The sequence below is a fragment of the Suricata suricatta genome, chromosome 13, assembly GCF_006229205.1.
Source record: "Suricata suricatta isolate VVHF042 chromosome 13, meerkat_22Aug2017_6uvM2_HiC, whole genome shotgun sequence".
NCBI classification, from domain to species: Eukaryota; Metazoa; Chordata; class Mammalia; order Carnivora; family Herpestidae; genus Suricata; species Suricata suricatta.
The window spans coordinates 42,721,089-42,741,460 of record NC_043712.1 but is presented as its reverse complement, the minus strand read 5'-3'; the positions used below and the strand labels follow the sequence as shown (position 1 = coordinate 42,741,460).

General features: G+C 34.9%; 1 protein-coding gene across 1 annotated transcript in view; it reads right to left on the bottom strand.

The window, feature by feature from the left end:
* Positions 1–407: 407 nt before the first annotated feature.
* CAAP1 (caspase activity and apoptosis inhibitor 1) overlaps positions 408–20,372 on the bottom strand; it is a 51,935-nt gene continuing 31,970 nt past the window's right edge. Inside the window, exons 5-6 of the mRNA XM_029919870.1 lie at positions 19,504–19,577; positions 408–2,004 (exon numbers count right to left, since the gene is read on the bottom strand). Of these exons, the coding sequence (XP_029775730.1) occupies positions 1,658–2,004; positions 19,504–19,577 (421 nt within the window). The 3' untranslated portion in view covers positions 408–1,657. The remainder of the gene's footprint in view (positions 2,005–19,503; positions 19,578–20,372) is intronic.

The window sequence follows — 20,372 nt, the reverse complement described above, 5'->3', positions numbered from 1 at the left end:
TCATCTTGAATCAGTAGATATGAGAACTCGCTATTGGAATCACACCCGCATTGGGGGATCTGAGTGGCTCAGTCAGTTAAGCATCCAACTTTGGCTCAGGTCATGATCTCACCATTCATGGGTTTGAGCCCCACATCAGGCTCTGAGCTGTCAGAGCCTGGAACCTGCTTCAGATTCCCTGTCTCCCTCACTCTCTGTCCCTTCCCCACTCACACTCTGTGTCTCAGTCTGGCAAAAATAAACATTAAAAATTTTTTTAAATAAATGAAATCACACCCACATCACAGCCTAAGAGAGTACCTCAAATGATACAGGCCTGTGCTACATCAGAAAGATTCAGGGGGAAAAAAATGACAGGATTATTTAAAGGCATGTTCAAGAACAACAAAAACAAAAAAATAAATTTGTAACTTTGCAACTCTCATGTTTCATAAACACGATTTCCAGAAGAAACTAAGATTTACATATGATTAATAAAACACAATCCCTGCATGTCTTATGTATGATGAAAATCCTCATACAACATTAGGAGAGCATGGCTTACAAATAAAATATATTTGTAACTAAGTATAAAAGCAATGGTTTCAGATTTATATGTTAGGGAAAAAAATTAATTTAAGAGTCTCTACCTAAATTTATTTTGGTATCAAACAACTACAATCAGTGATGGGGCAAAAAGCATCCATTATTGTGGCAGGATGTTAATTTATTAACAAAAACTATACAAAACTAGATTAATTATAACATCAACTTATCAAAGCTTCCTGAAATTAATTTTGCTTTTGGAAATGTATCAAAAGTCTTCAGATCCAGAATGATAGTCTTTATTATTTTTAATTCATGGAATTATAGCACATCAGATCTTCAAGCAAAAACATGAGTTAAAAGCCTGTACAATAAAATATTCTTTATCTGATAGCTTGGAATGTAAATGAAAATATGTTCCCTTTTTACTGAAGAAAAAAACTTGAACAAAGTGTCCAATAATATCAAATGCCTGTTAGAATGGCTTGTCTGCTAGAATTAAAGTTGGGCAATTACTTCCACATGTTTAAAAATGGTCTTAAGTCTGCTTTTTTTTATACAAAACATTTTTTTCAGCCATTTCAGACCTCTAAGCTTTACTTAAAAAAATGTTATTCAGTTTTTCCTAGTAAATCCACACCCCTAGAAAGTGTGTTCAAGACAGACTTATGTTAAAAGTGCATATAAGCATTGACTAAACTTCTTAAGTTGTTAATAAATCTAGGAGCAATAATTTAATTTTCTACCACAAAATATAGGTGGCTTTAAGAGCAACATGCTTGGTCAAATCTTTCTTAAGCTTTTAGGTTTGAAGGCAAAACATTTAAAAATGAAGGGGAAAATACAGTGACTCTTTTCTAATGGCTTTTCAGATATCAATTTGCAGACACAGCTAAAAACTCACCCAACGAAGTATCCAGGTTATCCAATGATATCTGCCATGAATTCATACAATAACACATAATGTAAAAGTAACAACAATCAAAAAAAAAATCACAGGTATTTTAGGCCCAAGATGAGGTTATCTAATAAAGGTTACATGAAAACTATCACATAAGACCCAAAATAAACTGCATATACAAAATTATATGATGTGGCTTTTCAAACACACCTAGAATTCAGAATCAAGTAACTAGGCTGGCTTTTTGGCGTCACCAGCTTTCATGAGGGCTTTAATAGCTCTCGCCCTCATCTCCAGTTCCAGCAGCTCCAGCTGCTGTGCGGACGGCTGAACATCTTCTGGTGGAGGAGCAGTCAGGGTGGCTGCTTTGGGCTCCTTGGGGCTACCCTCTGCCAGCCCCAGAATCTCATTCACACTTTTCTCAATGTCTTTTTCCAGGTCCTCTATCTGACCAGCTTCGCTCTGGACTGTATTGTCTGGGACCTCAGGAGCGGCCGCTTCCTCGGTGCATGGGCCTTCTATGTCGCTGTCATAAGCATCTGCATTTATACTGAGTACATCACTATCTTCCCCTTTGCCTGTAACAAACAAAAAAGGGGAAAGAACCATGTAACCTAAATGCCCTGCAAATTGTCCTTTCTATTTATGATTAAAGAGCTACTTTGACCTCCCCTCCCACCACAGACTCCCAAACACATTCCATAATCTCTATCCCATCCTCTTTCCCTTGACACCTCAACTCTGAAAACAAATAAAATTTAATGGAAATTTTACTGTATTTTTCATCCAGTTTAGCAGGATGCATGAAAGCAGTGGGAAATTTATACCATCACATGACTCTTTTCCTAACTAAAATGTCACAACACTTTATACTACAGTGAAGCTTTTACATTACACAATTAAAAGTGATGTTGAAAACCGTCTGAGTAGAGCGCTGCTTATTAACAAAAAAGTAAAATTCCATTCTAAAAAGAGTTAAAATACTTAACTACAAAAAAGGAAAAATATCATTGGCAAGCTGGACACCATGTGCATTGCACTTACCTAAAACTTTTCATATGCTTTTTCAAATACTTTGTTCTAAATCAATAAACTAAAGGAGAAGGCCTAAGGCCATTATCTAAGATAAAATAAATCTTTATCAAGAGGATTTTAATTAATAAAGTTAGTCCACTATAATTTTAAAAAATGTGTTTGTTTGAAACCTTCTATAACTGATACTAAAACCTTGAATATAGACACAGATTATGGCCCTCAACTACCTTAGCCTTGGACATTACTGAAGTGCAAGTGTTGTTTAAACTTTGAGTGCTCACTTATACCTCCAATTTATTTACCTTTTAAATGTTTTTTTTAAAGTCATGACCTCCCAAATGTTAGCTTTGTTAATTTTCTTATAGTAGGAAAAACTTATTTAATGACAGATGGAAAATTCTGATAATACAATGTTATAGGGTAGGCCATAAACAATTCTACTCCACTGGTTTTGTAATAACGATTTACTGACCTTGACTGATCCTCCTACATCCTAATAATTAAAAAAATACTCCCTATTCTAAAACTAAAGTGGACAAATAAATCAATAAATTATATTTGTGTCCACAAACAAAACATTTAAAAAGGCTGCAAATTTTAATTATTTGATGCCAGAGAATATTTTATGTACCTCTTCCAAGGAAACAAATATTCCCAAATAGTTTTAAAAGTAGCCTTTTATGTAAAGAAATAACGCTTTAAACAAGTATTACAATTTGAGACAAAAACAAATTTAAGAAATGAAGTGCTAAGTTAAGTTGCTCATAGCCTCAGAAAGTTCATTTTCATGCTTAGCCATCTTTAATCTAAAATTCTAAATCTGTACTCATTGATTTTGAGTGAAAATCTATAGTCTGTTTAAAAGATTTTGAAAAAAAGTAATCTGTTTTTCAAACAGACTGATTGAAAAGCTGTTGACTGATAATAAATTAAGAGAAGACTATAATGGTGGGTGGGGAGAGGGAGAGTTTGGAAGTTAGGATACCCGAGTTCTAAAACCTCACTCTGCTATGAAGTATGTGATTTGAGCAACTCCTGATCTTCCCAGGATTTCTCTCCTGAAAATTAAGGCAAATTGTCCTAGGACATCTCTAAAGTACAAGGTCTAATACTACCCTAAGCCTATATAAATGTCTATAAAATGGCAATACTTGAAGATATTCTGTTTTTTCCCCAAGATACGGTTACCACTTATCTTTCACTTAATATATTCATCACTTGCATAATAACCCAAAAGAATTTCCTATTGACAGCAGTAGCCAATGAAAGGTAAGTAACATATCAGTAAGTCATGCTCTATCTTTTTTCACACGACAATCCGTTGGTTTTTTTTTTTCTTAATTTTATTTTTAAGCAGTCCTCAACATGGGGCTCAAACTCACAACCCTGAGATTAAAGTCACATGCTCTACTAATTGAGCCAGCGAGGAGCCTCCATATAACTTTTTAAAAGGACAACAGGTTTTCTAGAGAAAAGAAGTACATTTACAATATCCAGGCAATATAACTGAAGCTCACTTATTATTGTGGGTGTAGGGTTCAATGTGTAATATTATAACTATGAAATCCCTTATATGCTAAATCACAAATTCTGAAGTAGCTGTAATTTTGTGAAATTAATTTGCTTTGAGTTTATATGTGGGTAAATAATAATAGCAAATCTAAGAGATATTTTCATTAAATAAACGAAGAATCTATACTCATAGATCCTTAAGATATACATGGCAAACTTTTTAGCTGAATATCTCTGTCATATACTATCAGCTTGTATTTCTTACCCAAAGACTACAGGGATATATATGAGTGTGTATAAATATTTTTAATAGAATGTACGCTATGTTCATCTTATTACTGTGTTCTTTTAAACACTTCAAACAAATGGTTAAGAACCAGTGAGCTATACATATTCTCACCTAATTCAGATAATTATTCAAGCCTATTTATATAAGCTTAACAAGTAACCATAGTTAAAGAGCCTCTCTGCCCCAAGCTTAAAATAATAAAATCCTTATTTTATAAAGTTATCAGCACCGGAGACTCAGGGTTAAAGTGTTTTATACACACACTGCCCATGTTTCAAGGGAAGTAAATCTTGACAAGAAAGTTTTTTAATTTATATATTCTATGAGTTTGTTTCAAACTTTTCAGTGGGCTGAGGTGGAGTTTGCTTTATTTCTTTATCTTAAACAGTTATACATATCCTACCACTGAAGAAATATTATTCCATAAGTTTGGTGTTCTCTCTTTACCTGGCTGGCTGTTGGTAGAGCATGTGACTCTTGACCTTGGGGTTGTAAGTTCAAGCCCCATATTGGATATAGAGATTACTTACAAATAAAATCTTTAAAAAAAAAAATTATCCATGAGTGCCTGAGTGGCTCAGTCAGTTAAGCACCCAAGTCTTGATTTCAGCTCAGGTCGTAATCTCACAGTTTGTGAGTTCATGTCCCACATTAGGCTCTGTGCTGACAGCAGGGGACCTGCTTGGGATTCTCTTTCTCTTTCCTCCCCACCCCCCCGTTCCTTCCCTGCTCACTCTCACACACACTCTCTCTCAAGATAAATAAATAAACTTTAAAAAACATTATCCAAAGTCTAAGGGACTGAGTTCTCTATCACAGTACTGGAGAATACGTTCATGGATTCCATCTGCCCATTAGAGCTGCACCATGGATGCCAATGCTTTGTAGAATTTTTGTCTGAAACACTTCATTTCACAAATGTGAAAACAAGTCGGGTGACTTGTACAATGTAACATGGCAAATTATTTGACGATCTAGGATTGTACTTCACTATTCCTTAATTTTCATCATTCTACTAACTTGCTTTTTAAAGTATCATTTGCAAATACATAAATACACTTCCAAAGACTATTCTCATTCTTGGTAGTAGGAAATTATAGTTTGTTCTTATCAATTGTGATCCTCAAGGTAGAAGAGGTGAAACTTGTACATTCTTTCTAAAAAAGTAACTTTACCCCAAAATGCTTCAGTCAAAGTCCTTCTAATATCAGTGTCGTCTGTCCTGTCCCTCCACCACCATTCTGCATGTGTGTGCGTGCCGGCGCGTGCATGTGCATGTGTGCATGTAGGTGTCTCAGGTTTGCTTTCTGTTAAAATAAAAGTTTTAAATACCAATTAAAAGTACACAAATGTACAAGAATTATTAATCACAAAGATTTTGAGGGATAAAAATTTTAAAGGATTTTTAAGTTATGTTGGCATATTTAAACCTCAATAGAGCCTACATTCTACTTGCTAATAATTCAACTTGAGAGTAGTTTTAATGCATAAAATGGAGGCACATCTAATGTTATGAGTGACTGTATACGCGTGAAACTTCCTGATAGTGAATTCTTAAATTAAGCCAGGAGACAAACCTTAGAACATGGAATAATTAAATATCTGGCTGAATTCCTGCTGAAGATGGCAAACTGAGCACACACATCTAATTCACTTCCCTACCAAGAACCCACTGAAGTGACAGACGATCGATACTTACAAATACAATAATAGCATAAATACTACAAATTAACTGAGAATAAAGCTAACATCAGTCCTTTATAAGTAAAACACAAAACAGAATCCATAAAGGGGAAAAAAAATCAACAAATTTAGCTAAATAAGTAGTAAGATCTCCGAGGGGGGGAAACACACCGTAAATAAGACAGAGACACTCTATAAGAAAATATTAATGAAATACATTTTAAGGCAAATATAATACATACAATGTCCAGGCATCATTAAGAAATAACTATGGCAACTGATGCCGCAGATCCAGAAACACGACTTCCTGCCGGGAGTGGAGGAGCCGGACTTAAGCGCGCTGCCCTGGGCCCGCACCTGGGAGAGCGGCAGGGGGTGCCCCCAGCCTCCTGCGCCTCGGGGAGCATTACCTTGAGCACTAACCCGTAGGTGCCCCTCCTGGAGCTGCTAACCTTTAGCCCGAATTATGGGATTTGGGGGGGCCGTTTAACTTAATTACCGCTAGGTTTGAAATGTCTCTGGAAGTAGGGTTGGCACAGATACAACAATACGGAAGATTAGGATAAGGGGGTCACTTACGGAAACCATTTGATAATTTGTTTATATGGATTTTTATTCACTTTTCAAACGTGCTACTAAAGCGCACCCCTCAGCTGCTGAACAAGCGTTTTTAGCTTATAGGAGCAAAATGGGCCGGAAGCTTAGTGCTGTGACCTGTTTTAAAAATAAAGTATCTTGAAATTAAATAAATAAATAAATAAATAAATAACATGGGCAAAGGATAGAAACAAGTCAAACATTTCACAAAATATGAAATACAAAGCATCAATACATAAAAATTGCTCAACTTAATTTCTAACCAAGAAATGTAAATTGAAATATTACTTTTAACTCATTAGTTAAAAAAAGGAATTTTACCCATCTGTAAAAAAATACATATTCATAAGATGGAAAAATAATCAAGACATGATTAAGTCAACAAAGAAAGCTAAAGGGTAATACCATCTTTATGTTCAAAATAACAAAGGTAAATTATTAACAGTGGTTACTTCTGGGGAGGAAAGTTAAAGTAGAGAAAAGAAGAAAATGAGCTTTCCAATTTTGTTCTATGAATATATATATTTCTTCAACAATTTCCAAGAATATAACCTTGTAAAAAGTTTAAAAAGAAAAAATGAAACCATAATATTAGATAACAAATAAAGGTATCATTTAAAAAGACATTTTCCAGGACTTTTACAAAATGTAAGCAGGCAGGATGAAACTGACAGAAAAATAAAAGCAAAAGCAAAACCACAGCCAAAGACACCACAGACAAGTATAATTCTTTCTTAGAGAATATTGGAAGCAAGGAAGAGTTGGCTGTGAAACACATGGCAAGATAATTAAATTAAATCCATTCGGAATAGTTGGGCCAATTGAACACTTCCTTCTTTCTCTTCCCTTCTCTACCACATGCCCAAGCACTCTAGTGGGAGGCCCACCTCATCCGCTTAAAGAGCTCTCCTAGAGTCTGAAATATATCTAAACAGCTACTGATGAAACCCAAACCAGCTTTCAGGAAAACCCAGCTACAGTAAAGAAAGAACCAAGATGAACAAAGGATGAAGTAAAGAAAATCTAGGGATCAGAAGATAATCTAATGGGGGAGAAGGAAGGGCAGAGGAGTCTAATTAGTATCCTTAGAGAGACTGAAGTAGACCCTGCAGCCCTAGAGTAAGTACATGACGTAGTGAAAGAAGAACAAAGAACAAGAAACGTTAGAATTTTAAAATAGTTATCAAAAGCAAACATTCAGTGGTTGCTGGAAGATAGTGAAAGAGAAAAAAACCTCTAAATGTAGAAAAGAAATAAAAATACATTTAAAATATGCAATAAAAGTTAAGAGATGAATAACCCACGAGTCCAACAACTGATCACCTACTATGTACAAGACACTGTTTTAAACATTAAGGAAACAGCAGTGAATAAACAAAAAGTCCTTTTGTTATATTTAAATCATAGGAGACACTATAAAAATCAATATCAGGTGTTATGGAAAAAAATAAAGCAGGAATCAGAAGATAGCACCAGGATGCTTTCAGAGACTGATCAATGTGGTTTGATAAGGAAACATCTGAGCAGAGAACTGAATAAAGTGACAGAATAAGAAAACAGGAAAAAGGAAAGGGAAAATTACGAGAAAAAACGTGATCTGAGGTGAAGAAGGATCTTCAGAGTGAAAAGGCTTGCCAACTGCAGTATATCATACCTAAGACACACCCTGTAAAAAAATCAGAACTCAAGGGTAAAAAAAAAATTACTAAAAGTTCCCAGAAGAAAAAACCTAGACTACCAACAAAAGGTAGCTTGAAGAAATCATGAGCATTTCTATCAGCCCTGTGGACAAGATATCCCAATGGCTATGAACATGATCACCAAAAAGAAAAGTAAAGGTATATTATGTGCCTCAAGGACACAGTGCTGCTTCTAAAATACTGTCAAAATATTGAACATGAATCTGATCAAGGCTCTATAACCAACTACCAATTTACAGAAAAATAACATTAAATAAAACAATGGGAAGCAATCAGCAAATTTCAAACTGAGAAACACTGACAATCCACTTTCTTCAAGAAATAAACTATGAAGAGAAGGAGAGAGCAAATGAGGGTGAGAAGAAGGGATGGGAAGGAGGAGCATACAGATTAAGAAGAGACTAAGTATCCCACCAATTGTAATATATGGAACTTACCTGGATTTCTATTCATACAAATAGATTAAAAACTATTATAAGACAACTTGAGAAAACCAAACACTGGGTTATCTGAGGATTAAAAATATCACTATTCTGTAACCCCTAATGAAATACTATATCTAAACAGTAATAGTTATTAAAATCATTAGGTGTTAGGCTGATAATGCCTGTACCAATCAATCAATCTTAATATCATAACACTACCAACAAATACATATGGTAAATTAAGCCTGAACACCTTCTGAGTATATGACATTAAGCAACGTTAACTTTTTAAGGCATTGTGATTATGCTTAATAAGAGATCTCTAATCTTTGAGATACAAACATATTGAAACATTTACAGATGAACTCAATAAATGTTTAGAATTTGCTTTAAAATAATCTAGCAGTATGAAGCAGGCAGGGGTATGGATGAAAGAATTAGCCATAGGTGAATAACTGAAAATGGAGAGAGGTACATGGGAGTTAATGCTATTTTTTTTTAATTTTTTGACAATTTCCAAGATAAAAAGGTCTCTTATGGTGATTTCTATTCATAAACCTACAATAACAGCTTTGAAATTACCTAAAAACATGCATATATACTGGAGGGGAACATAAGAAAATGAGAATCTGAATATTCCTATTAGGCAACTATAGACCTGGTTATCAAAAGGGTTAAACTATTTTACTTGGTTTTCTCTTTTAGTTTTCTCATCTGATTTTCAGTTGATCACATTCAGTGGTTATGCCATTTAGAATAGCACATGTCACCATCCTTCCCTCTAGGTCCTTCCCTCTAGAATCTCAATTCTCCAAGGCTTCTAAGTGTTAACAACCTGCTACAATCTCATTGGTAACAAAGTCCAAAGCTCACTGGACAGCAGTGTTATGCCTCTGTGGATTTCTTTTCTGAGACAACAGAAAAATTTGGTTTTACTAAATTTTAAGTTATAGGAGTACAAGTTTACTATATTCTAACTGTAGAAGTCAACTTGTAACAGTTGTAGTGAGTTCTAGCCTTTTCAAGAAATCAAAACTTTATTTTCTGAAACAACTGCTTTTTTTTAATATATTAAAAAAATCTTTTTTGTAGAGGACATTAATATCCCTCTCAGCAAAACTGAGAGAACTTGGCTATTTTCTTTCCTGCAGTATTTTAAACTACTTATTTAAATTTAAGTGTTATCATGTTAACCACCATATTCAAAATTTAATCATAACATTATCTGATTGTTACTAAAATAAAGAAGAATATGCATACAATTTAATACAGAAAACCTGTCAAGTTACTACCAAGCCCACACTCAACTTTGGATAACTGGGCATCCATCAGTCGATAAACCTAACTTCTCTGAATGACATATTCAGAAATTACTCCAAGAATTAATTAATAATCACTCAGTGTCTATTACCTATGCCACAATGGTGCTACAAAGGCCACAGAAGAAGTGGGCCTTACAAAATGCTACAGGTAGGGTAAACTAAATACCTATAGCATAACTAAGGCACAGATTTTGCCTCTATACTTAAAATATGGACATAATACTTTGAAGTGCTAAACTGTGCGGTACAAAGTATAACAGAATTTTTTTAGTGTACAAGGCAATAGAGAAAGGTCAAGGTCACATCTACAGATGTGATATGAAGCAGGTCTCACAATCTAACACGCGACGTTGACAGAGGAGGAAGCTCTAAGTGTAAGGGGCAGAATGGGAACACAGGTGCTAGAGCCAAACTTAATACAGAAGTACGTGGGCCTAACAGATAAAATGTACACATGAGAACACAGAAAAGGACAGTATCCAAAATTATTGCCTCTGAAGATACCACCATTGTAGGAGAAAAAGCACAGCAAGGACCTCTTGCCGTCTTTACAATGGATCAGATAAGGAATTAAACAGACAACATAGGATGAACTAGGTGATAATCAGTCTGTAAGAGAGAAGAGGTGAGGTAAACACAAGTAAGGTAGGGAAGACCTCACGGATTTGGAGAGGTGTGATCTTATAGAACAAGTAGCTAACTTAAATAAGAGTATGCCACTGGTGTGAAGGAGTTTAATTCTCAGATTCAGACAAAGGGCATGACAGGCACTAAAACTTGTAGTCACAAAGGACAGAGAACATTCCAGTTCAGAGACACGCTGTGAACTAGACACGTGACAGAGCATCAGAGTTTTGTGCTCGAAAAATGATAACTTCTACCAAACTACAGCACAGTAAACCTAACATCAATGCTCAGTAAAATTCAAGGCTTAGTGAGAGGTTAATTAGCTCTGGAAAAAGTACCACTAATTAGTTTGGACAGAAATGGTGACATCTGATGAGGGATCTAAATGATATGTGGAAGACTGCTGGTTATCTTGGGAAGAACGTGCAGGCAGAGGGAACAGCAAAAGTCAGGTCTCTGACACAACAGCACTTGTACTGCTAGAGGAAAGTGAGGAGGAAGGAACAGAAAGAATAAGAGGGAGAGTGACAGGCGGAATCACATTATGGCTTGTACGGGCCACAGGAAGGAAGGATTTCAGTTTCTGTTTTGAGATGGGAAGCCACTGGAAGGCTCTGAAAAGACAATGACATGACTACTTTTAGTATTAATTTTTACAATCATTCAGACTGCTATAGGGCAGAGACTACAGGGGAGCATAGACAGAAATAGAGGGGATTAACATGCTGTGAGAATCAACACCAGAATAGTATCACCAGGAAGAGGTGTGAAGAGGTTGGACTCTGCACATTGTAGAAGGAGAGCTGACAGGATGTGTTGACAGAGATGAAAGAAAGCACTCAAGAATGATTCCCTGGGGGGCACCTGGGGGGCTCAGTGGTTAAGCGTCCGGCTTCGGCTCAGGTCATGAACTCACAGTTCGTGGGTTCGAGCCCCGTATAGGGCTCTGTGCTGACAACTCAGAGCCTGGAGCCTGCTTCCGATTCTGTGTCTCCCTTTCTCTCTGACCCTCCCCTGCTCGCGCTGTCTCTGTCTCTCAAAAATATAAATAAATAAATAAATAAATAAATAAATAAAAGAATGATTCCCAGGTTCGTTGCCTAGATACTCAGAAGAATGCAAATGCTATTTATTGAGATGGAGAAGACTGTAGGAGAAGCAAGGTTTGGAGGGGGAGAGGTACTATTTACTTCTCTGTTGCATTGGGGGCGGGGTCAGGGAACAATCTAGAATTTATTCTGGAACATATTAATTTTAAGATTACTTACTGAACATCTAATAAGGAAGCTAGATATAAGGGGTTGGAAAGAAGTCTGAACTGGAGAAATAAATTTGTAGCTGTCAGTCCTGGAATGACGTCAAGATGTAGAAAAGAAAAACAGTCTAAAGAATAAGTACTGGGGCACTCACCCATTAGAAGTCAAGAAGAGGAGAGCACAAACACAAAGGAAACATATTAGAAAGTATCAGGGAAGGAAGGATAATCAACGGTGTTATACATGGCTGACAGCCCAAGATAAGGACTCAGCCACATCAGTGAAATAGTTATTGGCAACCATTTACTACACAGAGGGGGACAATAATTAGGGACAAAGAAAAAAACACCTGCAGGTACCAAAAGTGAATGTGTTCAGTCTCAAATACAGGGGCTGGTCTCAACAACACAAAGAGTTCACTCAATTTTAAGAGGAGAGACAGGGACTATATAAGTTCAGATACAGGTAGATATGAAAAATTAATTTATACATTTATTTTTCTTTATTAGAGAAGTTCTTTCCAAGCCAGGCCATATTTTATTTATCTTATTTGGGTGGCTAGCCCAAAACCACAATTCGTTTGTTGGAAGAAGGGATCAGCTTCAAAATGTGAAGGGACATCATTTAGAAAAAGCATTAAATTCATTTTCTATAATCCAAAGGACACACAAGGACAAATGAGTAGAAATTACATACTGGCAAACCATGATTCAATATAGACACTTTTACCAATTAGAGACAGTCAGGGTAATATTGAGGAGATGAGGCAGAAAATTCTGATGACAACAATAATGATGGCAGGAATAATTATAACAGGAGTGGATGTTTACTGAGCATTTACTAGGTACTAATCACTTCTCTAAAGCACTTCACATGTGTTACATTTAATCCTTATGCCAACCATAATGGAATAAACTCATATTTATTATCCCCATTTTATAAATGATGAAACTGAGGAACAGAGTTTAAGTAATTTGCCCTATAGTTCACACAACTGAAGTGGTAGAACCAAAATTCAAGTCACGGTACATTTCACAGATCTATGCATTTAAATATTCTATAGTGCCTCCCAGATCTTAACAGAATCAGAAGGACCAGTGAAGCACCAAGGATGAGAATGTTGGTTCAGACTGAATTTATCTTCCTCTTGTACGAGGTCCCTTAAGCCCACCCGAATAAATAAAATATATGAGGATGGAGCTTAAAAAGTATGCATTAAATATGAAAAATCATTAAGGAAATGACAAGCCACAGACTGGGAATAAATATTCACAAAACACACCTGGATAAAAGACTGGTATCCAAAATACATAAAGAACTCTTAAAACTCAACAGTTAGAAAACTAAAAAAAAAAGGCAAAAGATCTGAAAAGACAAGTCACCAAAGAAGATATATAGATGACAAAGAAGCACATGAAAAGATGGTTAACATCATATATCATTAGGGTACTACAAAGTAAAACAACAAGATACCACTTATACACCTATTACAATAGTCAAAATCAAAATCACTGATAGCACCAAATGCTAGCAAGAATACAGAACAAGAGAAAATCTCATTCACTGATGGTGGGATGTAAAATGTTATAGCACTTTTGGCAGTTTCTTACAAAACTAAACTTGGTGTTTACCGAGAGTTTGAAAACTTATACCTACACAAAAACCTGCATACAAATGATTATGACAGCTTTACTCATGATTGCCAAAACCTAGAAGCAACTAAGATGTCCTCTAATAGACAGAAAGCACACCATTGTAAATCTATACAATGGAAGATTGTCCAGCAATAAAAATGAACTATCAAGCCACCAAAAGACACAGAAGAGCCTCAAATACCACTGCTAAGTGAAAGAAATCAATCTCAAAAGACTACATACTGCATATAATGTTATAACCGAAACTTCTAAGTAAATCATAGACTACGGTGTAGAATGTGTAATAAGTTCAGGAACTGGTAACATAATCTGATTTCAAACCTAATGTTTACCATCTTTCTTTTGGTAGGAGTACTTCTATATAAGGAGGTACTTTTGCTAACAATTGGACAAGAACATAATTACTGAAAAGCACAGTGGATCCAAAGGATATCCAAACATCTGTTAAAGGTTTGGACTATGCAATCTCCGAAGCGGCTGCCCTAACAGTATGTCTACAATCCTATGAAACCACAAGATAGAATGGGTATAATTTAAAGAAACACGGCAACCAACATTTTTCTCAGATACTAAATCAAACCCTTCATAATGTCATTCTTGAAAAACACACAAAAGGCATTATGGATCTAAAAACCCTGCAAGTGCATTTTTTTTGTTTGTTTTTTTGTTTTTATCCAGAAAAGTTGCACAATTAAATGCAACGGAGGGGTCTTCAAATGGCTTCAGCATGGGCTAATCTGCCACACAAAATGTAATTTTCACCCTTTTGTTCAACTACTACACACAGAAAAAGACAAATGAAAAAGCAGGAGGATCCTCTCTGCTATCATTGCTGGCAATAACTTGTGAAAAAGCTCGAAGGAATGAGAAGAAAAATGTTAAGTTCTTAAGTCATACTGATGGTTACACCACAATCTCTTTTTACTTCATCAATTGTTGAACTGGACATCATTTCCCCAGAATGAGTTTCTAAAAATCCTTTAAAGTTAACTCACATTAAGAAGCTGCATTCTGTGGCTCTTATTTGTTAGAGCCAGTCAAGGAGATAATCAAGGGCAAGGAAAAAAGAAATCAGACTCAAACATTAGAGCAAATCAGTTGTGCATCTGCTTCTCTGCTTCCAAACTGCGAACGGCCTGGAACACTTTTATTTCGGTCTCCCCACAGCTCTCACACTCATGCCTCCTGCGTAGCCCCTCAAAGGAAGAAGCAGCACAAGAGCTCACTTGCCAATCCAGAGGTTTCGACAGCATGTCAAACTGCTCTGAACACCGCTTAATTAACTCATGCTCTTCATTCTCTCTTCCTTCCCAAAGCAACACAAATCTCTGAGGGCATTTTTCTCATTATCTTTTTAACTTCTTCTAACTTGTATGTAGTCCTTCAGCTATGGTTATAAAGTTCTTTTTGGAAAAACTCAACTCCTTTTCAATTGCAAATTCACTTCTTCATTCTTTTTTTATTGTATGCCCTCATCTTACTCACTTGTGCTTCTCCTGGTGCAGTACTACCTTACAACAGCAGTAACAAAAAGAACAGTAAGAGCAAAAATCAGTTGTGGTTTTCCAATCCTTCACCTTAATTAAGTATTCAAATGGTCTCATATACGTTTATATTTAATACCCTTGCAAAATGATGGCAAAAATCTCTTCTACCACATTTAATTTTTATAAGTAATTAAGCAAGTATGCTGTGACTATCATCATTTCTTCATGGTAGTCTAAAGTGGTCTCACAGCTTCATTACTTACATAAACCTATCAATGAAAACATTTTTAAGTGCATGCTCCAGTATATATTATTTGCTTATAAAATAATATGTATTATTACAGTAAATGAGTATGTATTAATACAACAATACGTGCAATTAGAAATTTTAAAGTGGAGAGACAAATACATGTTAAAGTATTTTATTTACTTTAGAAGTACCGGTATTCTTTTTGCCATATTCTCTGGAAATGTGTATAATTACACTTTGGTAACCACTAGTCTAAAAGGCTGAAAAGCAGCCCATAGAAAATAGCTAAACTTCCATCAGACAGTTTAACCACTGAGAAACTTTCTTCCCCTATTAAAGTCTACCTTTCAACTTTTTGAAGCTCTTGTTAACCAGAGAATTCTTAAAGCTGTCTATCATTCACTAATTCATGAACTGGAAGGGCAAAATACAATTGCATGAGGCAACTACATTATTCAAACACACACACACACACACACACACACACACACACACAACAACAACTGGCAGAACTTGAGCCTCACTACAGCAAAATTCAGTTTGCATATTTTGTCTGTTTTCCTTTCTCTAAAAGAAAGGAAGAATGATTTTCCAATAGAATAAAAAATATAGAGAATGAAAAACACTGTATATTTTATTCTGCTTCCATTTAGCAATTAAAAAAAAAAACCCAAACAGTTATTAGGCACTCTTCTCAAGCACAGACACTGCACTGGGCGCTGCTCTTCACAAAATCTGACAGCTAGAAAGGAACTTCAAATCCAGGCCAAACATCCAAATAAATATGGCTTCAATTAGCTCTACAACAGAGCCACCAAGTGGCAGTTTTTTGTAACCTGTGTGCAAACACCCTTTAGCAATACTGAAAGCGGCCCACTTCATTTTCTGATAACTTCTGATAAGAGATCAATGAACTGAACCAAACCTAGTGGTCCTATTTTCATTCTCAGAGGCAATACAGAACAAGCCTAATCACTCTTCTACTTGACAGGCCTTCAAATATTTTAAAGTGAGCGCTGAAAACCTCACCACCTCTTCAACCTAAGTATCCAAATTTGACTTAGCTACTTCTCATGTATAGTTAAAAAGATTTCTCATGGCCGCTTCCAAGAAGAAACACAAAGGAACTTAATTCTTACGTTACCAAGGAGAAAAATTTGCAAAATTATATATACCCCTGGTTGTAAACTTTAAAGCAACTATTTAAATACAGACCATTATTTTAATATTACTGAATATCTTAAGCAAATTTATTTATGGCTATGCATAAAAAGGGAATTCACTAATATTAGTAGAGATTTGATATTTAAAAAATATTTTCTACAAATTAAATACCTCCAACAAATAGCAGTTTTCATTTTTTAAACGGAAATTTAAATTTTTAAATACTTTTAGCACAAATGACCAATTTAGAAAATTTATATAAATAATTATTATTTTAAAAAGTGAGCTAAACTATTTAAATAATACAAGCCCCGAGATCCTCCAGGAAATTAATAAAGGACTCAGGCTTGTACATGTATATGTGCTCATGTACACAAACACAGCTGTGCTGTAGATGAAGAGTAATACTATAACTGATGTTTCTTACACAGCTGCCCTCCTGCTAAAAATGAAAGAGTGAAGAAACTAATCCCAACGGAAGAGTTCCAATTTTATTAGAGTACCAATCAACCCGCCAGTAGATATATTTACATTTAAATAATGTCTGCACAGTGAAGACAGATCCTGGGTTATTAGTCCACCAGGAAAGCGTGGTCAAAGTTAATGCACAGATACTCATCTTCAGCACAGCTAGTTTCAGAAATGATATTTCTTATCAATGAAATAGGTGAAACCAGAACTAGAACAAAAAATGTCAAGTAACTAATTCACAGTTAATATTTCTCAACATTTGAGTATTTTAGAAGCTGAAAAAACTGAAGATTTAATTTAAGTAATGTGTCGGTATTCTTCTAAACTATGAATAGGTCATATAATAAGATTTATTTGAAAAAAAGCAAAGAGAAAATTCAATGCTACTTTATAATTTTGATCTTCTGAACAAAGGGTTACTTTAGTTCTGAGTTTCAATGAATTTTCTTAAATGGTCAAGCTATAAAATAAAATAACAATGCATTCACAAGCGTATTATATTGTTTTTATTGAGCTCACTGTGAACAAGAACAGCTAGCTATGCAAGAAAAGTTGGAGATGATACTAAATCAAGTTTGCAGGTTGTGCATATTAAAAATAGACAACATTGGTTCATTTAGGAAAAAAGGCAACAATCTTTATTCAGACTACTAAGATTTCTATTTCCTGGTGTACCTCAGATTCCTGGGGGCCTTCAAGCAAATGACTCACTATCTGGTTCAGATTTAGCTATACTCATATTTACCTGGAAAATGTTCTGCATAATTCAACCTTCTAGATAACTTATGTTTATTCCATTATGCAATAAAACACTTTATATTTTAACTATTTTATAGACATTTTTCTAGAAGACATTACTTATTATTTCCCTGTATTCCTTAAAATAAGAGCTGCAACTTAATTTGACCATTTCCAACAGATTTAGTCATAACATGAACCTGAACTGTACTGCATGATGGTACTGCTGTGCTTTGATCTTATGTTTTCTCAGCTCTGCTTGATGTCACTTACTGATGACAGAGTGTTCTTGATGTTTCTGATGCCCAGGTGAGAACCTGAGAGTGGTCTATAGAGGCTCCTAAGCATAAAAGACTTGGGCTCTGTGATATCTGACTACTCGGAGTTCTTTTTCTCTTCCTCTTTGCCTCTATGTCTGGTTTTTAAATGACTGAAGTTACCATATAAAATTACAGCAAAATAGGCTGTTAGCACTGGGAAGAGAGTTTAAAGAGCTCCAGGTACCTGAACATGAAAGCAGAAAAACATCTTCCCTTGGAAGGCAGCAATGGCTAATTTGTACAATGAGGTCTCCATTCCTTTTTCCCTAGGAACTGGAATCAACCATGTCAATTACATGACATTCTTCTCTCCATAGATGATCTAAAAGCATACCCTGGACACTGCCTGCTCATTAGATGCAAAGAACAGAAACAAAGACAGAAATAGCAGAGATGTCCAATTACCCATGGAGTTCAAGAGTTATGTGAAAATGACAATATGCTTAGCATTTATTTATATATGACAAATAAATGTAAATGATACTGAATATGAATTTATGTGTGTGGTGGGTGCTCAGAAGTAGTCAGAATATAAGGATACAATTTTGTTTGGCTATTTAAGAGGCTAACACAACAGGATTTCTGAAAAACCAAGGAATTCTTGAAACTGTCAAAAATATTTATAAGAACTCCAAAGCACACAAATTAGAATTACAGAAAATCTTGATTTTCTTCTTTCTACATATAAACTGAATGAATCACAAAATTAGTTATCCAACTTTTTTGCACTGTGCCAACTAAGCCTTAGTAACACAGACCACAAGTAAAAAAAGAAATTCTGCCTTAAAAAATTGATGACCTACTTCTCTCTACCAAATAAGTTCATATGACTCAAGTTTTAGAGACACTATTTTAAGCCAATCAAGTATTAGTTGTTTACATAATAAATAATACAATAATTTTTGGTAACAGTAGATTGTCACTGCTCTGCAGTAATTATACCAGGAAATAGGAAAAATGTGAGGTGGTTTTTGAGTAACTAATAAAAATTTATTTTACTTTCAATTTTCCCTACGAGGATAAGGACAAACAAAAAAAGACATGTGAAAGACTAGCCCTATTGATATAGTTGGCTTGAATAAATTAAAAATTACCACTTCACTTCTGCTAGCTGGCATTGTCAAAAAAACTACTGATTTATATAAAATAAAGAAGAAAGTAACAACACAGTATCTCTGCAGAAAAGTAAAAAAAAGTTATCCATAAAACTTATTTTCCCCATATATAACCCAAAACTACCCAGTTAATGTATCTCCAATGTCTTGCAGCTAATGATATACAGTACAGATGATTAAATTGAAACTGTTCAAGATAGCTTTCTGGTGGCAATGTAATCATATATCACTAAGGCAGAACTACTCCAATGGCTAAAGGAGTAATGAAATAAAGGACATATTCTTTATTCTTTTGATCTTGGACTAAATAAATTATTCTGTTCCCCTACCTGTAGAATGGGGGCAAGCTGGAACACTGAAAATTTACTATTGGTAAAATGTTTATAATCTTCAGGTAAATGTTATATAAAAATTAAATACTTGGTTTATACCTTGTTTTAATTCCAAACCTTCAGGTTGTTTGTTCTCTCTCATGGTTGACGTAGAATCTACACAGATGTCTTGTCTGAGAAATAAAAATACATAAAAACAATTTTTAAAACTCCATTCAGTCAAATAATACTTACTGCTCAGGTTCCCAGAATTAAGTAAGACACTTGGGAAGACACATGGAATTCTTCTGAGTCCCTAGGACACCACTCAGTACACTTTGGCACACGTGTACACAAGTGTCAAAAGCAGCAGCTATAAACCGCTATCAATTTAGGTGGTACATGTTTTTGCAAAAATTAAGGTTCAAAACTGAAGGAATATGGGAGCTAACTTTTCTCACTTCCAATATCATGCAGGATAGCTGGTGGGAGAAATCAAAACTTAAGAGGAATCCAATAATTTTTCAAGTTCAACTGTTAAATTCAATGGGCACTTTGGCATTCAAATTATTTTATATTCATCTAATTTCATACCTCAAATCCTTTGATGTGGGAAATACATATTTTATATGTAATATACATATGTAATCAAAGTAAATGGATTAAAGTATAAGGTCATAAAAAAGTTCTACTTCACCATGTTCTCTAACAGAGCTGCAAGCTAATTAATGTTCTTTCTTAGAGGGCATTATACTATCTAGATATTAATATTATAAATACTTTTCAGCAAAAGAAATTAGTTGCAAATATTCAAAATGACTGTTTTCTTTATAAATAAATATTACCCTCTGGAGAATTCTTACACACATCTTAAAACTAACATATGAGAAATATTCCAGGAATCTTCCTACTCACAAAACTATTTCTTTTCTTTTTTTTAATAAAGTTTATTTATTTTGAGAGAGATGGGAGATAAAGGGAGAGGGAAG